Genomic DNA, 9,063 nt, shown 5'->3' on the forward strand with positions numbered 1-9,063 from the left:
TTTGAGTTGGAGTCTCACTCTGTTGCCCAGGCTGGAGTGCAGTGACATGCTAACTGTCACACCAGCGTCGACCTGTTGGGCTCTAGCAATCCTTCTGCCTCATCCTTCCAAGTAGCCGGAACTACAGGCGCGTGCTACTGTGCCCAGCTAATTTTTTTTTTTTATTTATTGTAAAGACGAGGTCTCACCAAGTTGCCCGGGCTGGTCTCGAACTCAAGGTTCAGGCAATCCACTTGCCTCGGCCTCCCAAAGTGCTGGGATTAGGCTGAGCCACTGAGCCCGGCCCCAAGCATTATCTTTATACTTGCTCACTATCTTGTCTCCCCGTACTAAAATGTAAGCTGCTGGAGATCAAGGACCTTTCCCTAACTTGTTCATCTTCTTCCCTGCATTTAGAACAGTAGTTTGCTCATACAGTACATGCCCATTAAGTATCTGTCCAGTGAATAATTCAATAGGTCTTAAGATCATATCTATAGGAGCCATAAGCTATAGATTCCAAGTCATCTCTACTCCTTCTTGATATTAAAACGTTAAAGATGTTTCTTTTTCCCCCTTCAAGTGTCTTCAGCCCACTCCCTCATTTAGATTATGATCTCCAGGAGGGAGGACAGACATACAGAGCGGCTCTGGGTGTGAACTCCAGGCTTTTTCAAACTAGCTGCGACTCGGACACCTGGACGCAGGAGGTGGCACAGACATCGCAAAGGTCTGCCTTTGCAGCTAAGGGGCTCCCTAAGACATTCCTTTTCCAAAGACTCGCCTCTAACTCACTCTTCACCACAGCCCATCAGGTATCTGGGGAACAGGCCCACCCACCCTTACCAATAGCAAACTCCACGAGGGTCTCGTTCTCCTCCGACAGTGAATCGAGGAATAAATCCACGACCTGCAGCTGCCGCAGATACTGGTAGTTGCTGGGGTCATAGGCGAAGTTGGCAAGGTTGGCGAGAACCTGCTCCTTGGCGTCTGCAACGGGAAAGCGGCACTGGAGCCGGGCCCAGGCCCAAGACCGAGACCGAGACCGAGACCGAGACCGAGACCGAGACCGAGACCGAGACGGCGGCCGGACTCTGCCCGGTCCCCCGGCCCCCACCCCGTGGCTCCCACCTTGGCTCTGCGTCTCCTGGAATTCTGTGACCAGCGCCTGCAGGTATCCCAGCCGCCCGACGTGGGGGTCCACCTTCGGCTTCTGGGCCATGGCCGGGGCGGAGGACCCCCGGGAGACGGGCCGGAAAGGTGAGGCGGGAAAGCCCGGCGAGAACCTCGCCTTACCTTCCACCTAGCTAGGCAAGGGCGGACGGGGCTGGAAAATGAGTTTCTTTTCTAGGCTCAGATTCTGCAATAATCTGCCTCTAGCGCGGGATGTGGGAAATGGGGTGTGGTCTCAGGATCCTGTAGGAGTTGGGTTTTAAAACCGAAACTGGGGAGACAGAGAGGGCCTGCGAGTCGCAGCAGGAGAAGGCAACGGTGCCCCGACCTCGGCTCCGGGACTCGGTTCTTGGCTCCCGGCGGAAGCCGCGCTAGTCCCGCCCCCGAACGGCGGAAGGGGCGGGGAAAGGTGGAGCGGGGCGGGGTTCTTGCTGAGTTCATCGGCGCGCGTGCGCGGCCGTTTCCGCCCTGTGGGTCTTCCCTGCTGTGGCCGACTTCGCTAAGCCAGGGCGGGAGTGAGGAGGGCACCGCGAGGAGCAATTGCGGGGGCTTTTAGGAGCGCAGAGTTGGAGGGCGCCCATGTTGGGGGGCGTCGAGGCAGAAGCACCTCCAGGCTCCCCACACCTGCCGAGAGAGCAGCCGAGCTTCCTCGAGCAGGGACACCCCTTTGGAGGCGGGCATCAGCTCCCTGCGCCCCCATCGGTCCTGTCCCCACGGTCGTGTCGGTCTTTCCGAAAAGCTTGGCGACCTCTACTGCCCTCTGCCCTATCCCCGAGCCGGGTCTGCCATCTCTGGGCAGCAATCGAGTGCTTTGGGTGCTAGTATTTTGGGTGCAGCAATCGAGGGGACTGGGTCATGTCCCAAGTTTTATCAGCCAGATGGACGGGGAGCGCTAGGGCAGCACCGACAAGCCCTGGGAGGAGGGTCGGGTACCTGGAGCTTGGATGTACCGCTTTGGCTCCTTTCTGGGTTATGGAGCCCTGGATGCTGAAGCCCTTCAGCTAGTTTATTCTTAGGGGTTCTCAGGAAGTCCATAAGGAGAGGGTTCTCATGCCTAAATATCTGATGAAAACTATCATAAAAGACTCCAAAAACCGCAACCTTGCACAAAGGCCATCACAACCTTACACAAAACACTTCTGTGAGGACGTCTTCCCAGCAACTACCTGTACAACCTCTACTGGGGTCACCCTTGTTATTGGTCCTTGTAGCCAAGGATAACTGTCTTAAAATAATTATGTAACCCTATACATAAATATGTAAATATTTACTTATCTTTAAGAGATGGGATCTCACTGTGTTGGACAGGCTGACTTCAAGCTCTTGAGCTCAAGTAATCCTCTCACCTCAGCCTCCCAAGCAGCTGAAACTATAGGCATGTACTACCATACCTGGCTGACGTACTTTTTTCCTTAAATGTTTTCAGGAAGTGGGATGATTAGGGGATGTACTCAAAGCCTGGAGAATACTAGCACCCAAAGCACCCACCTACCAGTCCCAATTCCCTCTTTTTCCGCCCAACTGAGATGGAGGAAATAGGAACTCATGAAATGTGTTCAAACATTCGTGAGCTGAGCTGTGGATGGCGGTCAAATACAGGGCTACAGGGCCGGGTGGGGAGCCAGACAGCAAGCAATAGAAGTCTCAGGACACTGAGGGTCCAACTTTTCAACCGGAAGAGACTTTAGCTCATCCAGGCTAGCGTCCTACTTTATCAAGGCCCAGAGATGACCCATAATTTGCCCAATGTCACACAGCAAATAGTGACAGCCAAACTTGAACTCAAGTCACCATCCCCACCGGAGCACTTTGCTTTGCCTCTGCAGTACCTCCTTTGGTCATCAGGGGGCACTCATGGCGGCATCTTGGAGGAGACAGGACATCACCTGCTGGACATGGGGGAGTCCATGAGGCATCTGTTCATGAAAATGAAATTCTCTTGATACTGTTTTCTTGCTGGAGCCTGGCTGAGCCTGAATCAACAAACAACATCCTGAGCCTGAGCAGCCCCTGCCAAGCTGAGAGAAAGGGGGGTGTGGGGGAGAAACTCACTCCAGGCCTGTTTTCCACTTTTATTAGTTCTCAGAGTTTATGACCTGCTGCAGGGAACATTTTTGTGTGTAATTCAAACACACTCTGTTTTCCCATTCTCTCAGTACCCTGCTAGGACAAGCCTGGGCCGACGACAGCCAGCTCTTGGGTGATGACTTCAGGGAAGGGCACCCACAAAATATATGTGTGGGGAGGTCTGACCTCCGGGCAACAGGCACAGGCCAACAGGGAGCATGGGTGGACTGGCAGCTGGCTCAGCCAGCTACTTACCCAGGGTTGACCACCCTATCACAGCAGGGAGAAGGGCCTCAGGAGAACAGGAGGGGAGCGGAAGGGCTTCCGTTGCAAAGGCTCCCAAACAGCCTCATTTTTTACTTTTGTTTTTTTTTGAGTTGGAGTCTCACTCTGTCGCCCAGACTGGAGTGTAGCGGCCGCTTCGCCACCGCAACCTCGACCTGCTAGGCTCCGGCGATCCTTCGGCCTCAGCCTTCCAAGTAGCTGGAACTACAGGCGTGCACTACCACACCCGGCTTATTTTTTTATTTATTGTAGAGATGAGGTCTCACCAAGTTGCCCAGGCGGGTCTCGAGCCCGTGGGCTCAGGCAATCCACTCACCTCAGCCTCCCAAGGTGCGGGATTACAGGCTGAGCCACTGAGCCCGGCTGGCAGCCTCATTTTCATAGCAGTCCTCAGGCTGCCTAGGGAGCCTTCCCTCCCCGGTCCATCAAATGTCTGGCTCCCCCTGATCCAGCACTAATCTTCCCCACCAAAGAGACAGGGTGGGCAAAGGAGGGGGAAAGACCCTAGAGCAGGCCCTGCTGAGATTGCAGGGGACCCCTCAGACGTTACCAATTTTCGGACCCAAGCCAGGGCCTCTCCTCCTGCTCTCTGTGCAGGCACCAGAATGGGCCCTCCGCATGACATTTCATCTGTCCCAATCCTGCCTCTAGGCCAACTCCTCAGCCTGACTCTCCACTGCCACTTCTCTCAGTCAGCGTGAGTCACAGTGACCTGTACAGGGGCAGCTGCACCACAAGCCTTGGCTGCCCTAAAGGGAAAGGCTGGACTATTTGGAAAGAGGGGAGGCAGGAGGGCCCTGGAGGAGGAGGAAGCTGAGCTCTTCAGAACTGTCTGGAGGAGGCCAGAAACAGACAAAGAAAAATGATGCCAGAGGCGTCCAGGCTGCATATGAAGGTGCAGTGTGTTGAGTTGTAGGAGCAGCATAGAGCAGCTGGCTGAGCTGAGCCGGCTGTGACAGACCTGAGAAGAGCTCAGACCTGCCTTCCTGAGCCACAGGTACACTGGTGCCCAAGGAGGAAAGTCAGGAGGGCCTGCTCCTGGATACTGCTGGTTGGGAAGGAACCCTGAGCCTTCAGAGGCCAGCCTCCAAGATCGCAGCTCCCGACTGAGTCCCAACTCGCAGAACCTGAACAGCCTTTGACCCAGGCTTCCAAGGCTGGGCTCCAGGATGCCCCAGATGAAGCAGCTAAGGCTTGCATTCCCAGGCTGAGAAAAATGCTGATCACACACATGACCCCTAGGGCTCAGACGCTGGTCACATACATGATCTCAGGGCACAGTTGCTTCCCAGAAACGTCTCTGCCTTCCAAAGTAAGACACTGCTCCAAGGCAGCCTGCTTGATGGCTTCTTCCTCCTTGGCCTGCCTACCTTGCCTCTCCTTCTTCTCCAGGGCATAGAAGCTGCCGCCCATGAAGAGGGCGGCCGAGATGAGGAAGAAGCTTGACATGTAGAAAACGTAGCTGAAGTTGTCGGTGGCATCCAGGAGGAACCCTGGGGAACAGAGAGCAAGTTTGTCCACTGCCCAGGGCTACCAGGCCTCCCTGCAACTAAACTGTGTACTCCCCGAGAGCAGAGATTTGATTTTTGTCTCTGCTCTACTAGGAATTGTGGTTGGCACCCCATAGGCCCTCGACAGGTATTTGTTGAGGGAAGGGAGGGGAGGAAACACTAAATCTGGAAAGGATGAGTCCTCGGCAGGAAGAGAACTTAAGGGCACAACTTTGGCCTTGGCGGCAGGGAGGCAGTGAAGCCTGGGATATTTGCTCAGCCACCCCCCAGGTCCTACTCAGACCTCCTGCTGGAGAACGCCCTTGGAAACTGGGACTTCCAACACCACACTGGGAGGAAGAGTCCCCATCAGGCTGGAGTCAACCTACTGAGTCCCGCTCTCATAACCGCTGCTCCCCAGCACTGAGGGCTTTACAACCCTCCCCTCATTTGTTCTTAGCTGCCTCTCATGTGGGTCTCTACTTCCATATTCTGCTCGTTTCCCTCCCAGCATAAATCATCATTGTGGTCACAGATGCGTCTCTTTGCTTTAATTCCTGACTCCTCCACCAGAAGGTAAGGGTGGGGACCTTTGTTTTTGTTTTGGTTTTGAGTTGGACTCTCACTCTGTCACTCGGTCTGGAGTGCAGTGGCATGCTCACGGCCATCGCTGCCTCACCCTGCTGGGCTCAGGTGATCCTTGCGCCTCAGCCTTCCAAGTAGCTGGAACCACAGGTGCACACCACCATACCCAGCTAATTTTTTGACTTATAGTAGAGATGCGGTCTCACCAGGTTGCCCAGGCTGGTCTTGAACCCCTGGGCTCAGGCAATCTTCTTGCCTCCGCCTCCCAAAGTGCTGGGATTACAGGTGTGAGTCACCACGTCCAGCGGGGTGGGGACCTTTGTATCCAGCCATGAGCACCCAGTAACAGGCATGGGTGAATAGATGGTTAGGACAGGTGTTCTGTTTTGCATTTTGAAATGGCACTGTGGCCAGAGAAGGAAAACGACTTGCCCAGGCCTCACAGGCAGAAAGCAGAACTGGGGTGTTAACAACAGCAAACACATGCAGAGTGCTGACCACACACCGGGTCTCTACTAAGCCCTTAACTGTGTAGCTCAGAATCCTTACAAGCCTATAGGCAGATTCCATCTAGTCCCACTTGACTGATAGGAAAATGGAGGTATTCCTATGGAGGGAAGACAAAGGGCTCAGGCAGGTCTGGTATGCAAACTTGTGTTCATACCCGAGTGCCATCTGGGGAACTGGCTGTAGCACAAGTCCCTAGAGAGGCGGAACTGGGCCCCAGACTGTTCCCCTGTGCCCCCCCCCGGCTCCCCTTCTGCCCACCTAAGCCACACCTGGGCACACACGGCTGCCCTCCCTCCCAGGGTCTCACCGGCCAGAGGTGGGGAGATGAGGATGGCAGCGCCATCCAGGATGGTGAAGAGGCCCAGGGCGCTGGGGAACCGGTCCATGGGGACGATGTCCATGAGGACCTGGAAGACGAGGGCGCCGATGCCGCTCATGGAGACGCTGTACACCAGGCAGTAACCCACCAGCACCCAGAAGTCGGCCGACGCCGCGCACACCAGGTTGGTGAGCCCGTTGAGCAGGACCGACAGGGCGAACAGGTACTTGCGGTGGCTGGCAAAGCCCCGCTGGAGTGCTAGCAGCCCGGCCATGGGCCGCAAGATGATGTTGCTGAGGCCGATGATGGAGATGAGCAGGGCCGCCTGTGGTTCGCCTACCCCGTGCCGCATGGCGTACGGCACCAGGAAGACGTGCGGCAGCGGGAAACCCAGGATCATCCACATCACGCCCAGCGTGAACACGCGGTAATGTGTGTTGTGCCACAGGACGTCGAAGGCCAGGTGGCGCCGCAGGGTCCGGCCACACATGGCCAGGCAGCCAAGCGCAGGGGTCTTGGGCGCTGGAGGGGGACCCTCTCTGGTCTCAGGGGCCACATGGGAGGCCACAGGCCTCAGGATGGCCCCGCAGACGCAGCAGTGCAGAATGACCCCGCCAAAGACAAGGAAGGCACCCCTCCAGCCCAGGTCCTCCAGGAGGCAGCGAGAGAGCAGTGGCCAGAGCGTGATGCCCAGGGAGACGCCCACTGAGGCCAGCGCATTGGCCAGGGCTCGCCGGCGGACGAAGTAAAAGCCCAGCACGGTGATGCACGGCTGGAAGCTGAAGCACATGCCCAGGCCTGTGGTGCGAGAGGGGAGACCAGCTTGGGGGTGCTCTGGGGCCTTCCACCTATACCCAGAGCAGGGGCCGGGGTCATTTGACACATCTGCCCCCCCTTGGGCTCTAGCCCAGACCCACCCCCAAGTCCCCAAGGGCTGAAGATGGACTCAGCCTGCCTCACCACCTCTCAGAAAACACCTTATTCCAGATCTGCCCTCCCAAGGCTGCCAGGGACATTCTGTTCCCTTTGGCATATCACCAAGCGATCTTTGGGGTTTTTTCGAGTCAGAGTCTCATTTTGTCACCCAGGCTGGAGTGTGGTAGCACGATCATGGCTCACTGCAGCCTCAACCTCCTGGGCTTAGGTGATCCTTCGGCTTCAGCCTCCTGAGTAGCTGGGATGGCAGACTACCATGTATGTGGTGTATGCCACCACGCCCAGCTAATTTCTTGATTTTGTGTAGAGACACGGTCTCGTTATGTTGCCCGGGCTGGTTCGGACTCCTAGGCTCAAGCAGTCCTCCTGCCTCAGCTTCCCCAAGTGCTGGGATTACAGGCGTGAGCCACTGCACCTGGCCCAGGTGGTATTTAAAAAAAACCTAAATTTAGCTGGGCACAGTGGCTCACGCCTGTAACCCCAGCACTTTGGGAGGCTGAGACAGGAGAATTGCTTGAGGCCAGGAATTCAAGACAAGCCTGGGCAAAATAGCAAGACCTCATCTCTACCAAAAAAATTAGCCAAGCATGGTGGCACACGTTTGTCATCCTAGATCTTTGGGAAGAAGTGAGCTATGATTGTGCCACTGCACTCCAGCCTTGTCTCAAAACAAAAAACCAAAAAACCCAAACGATGAAGCCCCTCCAGGCTTAACACCTTCCAGACATCCTATCACACTTGAAAAAATCGGAAGTATCTACTATACCCTGGAAGGCTCATGTGGCCTGGCTCTGGCCTGCCTCTCAGATGCCATCTCAGAACAATTGCTGTCGCTCACTCTGATCCAGCCACATCAGCTTCTTTCTCTTCCTTGGGACATCAAGCTGCCTCCTACCTCAGGACATCTGCAGTTACGATTCCTTCTGCCTGAAATATATATCCTCCAGCCTTTCCACTCCTTGTCTCAGCTCAGACAGCACCTCCACAGAGGCGCCTACCCAGCTCCCCACCCACTCATCTGCATCTGCACAGCTGAGCATGCTGGAGAGAAAACTCAAGACTGGGCATGACTGCAGACTCAGGTGGGCTCCTCTGGCTGCCCATGATACCACCAGGGTTCCTCTCCATTCTCTTCTGAACCTGTTCCAATTAGACCTTCACCCTCACCTCTTACCGAGGTCTCCAACCATCACTTTGCTAAATCCAAAGGTAGAGTCTAGTCTTCACCTTATCTGGTCCATCGAGGCTTGACAGAATTTATTCGCTTTCTCTAGAAGCTCTCTGGATTCTCCTTCTCCCTCTCTGGTCACTTTTTCCTGCCCAGACTTTTTTTTTTTTTTTTTTTTTTGAGTTGGAGTCTCACTCGGTCACCCAGACTGGAGTGCAGTGGCTGAGCCACCGAGCCCGGCTTTGCCCAGACTTTTAAACACTGGCATGCCCTGGGGCTCAGTTCTCAGGGACTTCACTCCCTAATGACAGCAGGGTGATACTTCATCACTAAACTAATGGCTCCAGCCCAGGCCTCCCCCATGAACTCCAGAGTGGACATGTCCACACCCGAGCTTCCCATCTTCCCCCAAATCTCCTCCTTCCCTAGCGTTCTGTCATAGTTAATGACTACTCCATCCTGCCAGTGGCTCAGGGCAAAAAGCCTAATTGTCGGCTGAGCTCGGTGGCTCAGCCTATAATCCCAGCACTTTGGGAGGCCAAGGTGAGTGG

The 9,063-nt window shown here is 55.4% G+C and overlaps 2 protein-coding genes across 3 annotated transcripts in view; both read right to left on the reverse strand.

The window, feature by feature from the left end:
* ARMC7 (armadillo repeat containing 7) overlaps window positions 1-1,399 on the reverse strand; it is a 23,363-nt gene extending 21,964 nt beyond the window's left edge. The window contains exons 1-2 of one of the 2 annotated variants that reach the window (XM_008073329.1): window positions 1,111-1,399; window positions 826-969 (exon numbers count right to left, since the gene is read on the reverse strand). In XM_008073329.1, coding sequence (XP_008071520.1) covers window positions 826-969; window positions 1,111-1,201 — 235 coding nt within the window. In that variant the 5' untranslated portion in view covers window positions 1,202-1,399. The remainder of the gene's footprint in view (window positions 1-825; window positions 970-1,110) is intronic. The other variant, XM_021706622.1, reaches the window with a different exon arrangement.
* Window positions 1,400-4,749: 3,350 nt separating this feature from the next.
* SLC16A5 (solute carrier family 16 member 5) overlaps window positions 4,750-9,063 on the reverse strand; it is a 10,274-nt gene continuing 5,960 nt past the window's right edge. Inside the window, exons 3-4 of the mRNA XM_008073330.1 lie at window positions 6,397-7,206; window positions 4,750-4,997 (exon numbers count right to left, since the gene is read on the reverse strand). Of these exons, the coding sequence (XP_008071521.1) occupies window positions 4,750-4,997; window positions 6,397-7,206 (1,058 nt within the window). The remainder of the gene's footprint in view (window positions 4,998-6,396; window positions 7,207-9,063) is intronic.

This window comes from Carlito syrichta, unplaced genomic scaffold (assembly GCF_000164805.1).
Source record: "Carlito syrichta isolate Samal-C Ts95f unplaced genomic scaffold, Tarsius_syrichta-2.0.1 Scaffold315826, whole genome shotgun sequence".
Lineage (NCBI taxonomy): Eukaryota > Metazoa > Chordata > Mammalia > Primates > Tarsiidae > Carlito > Carlito syrichta.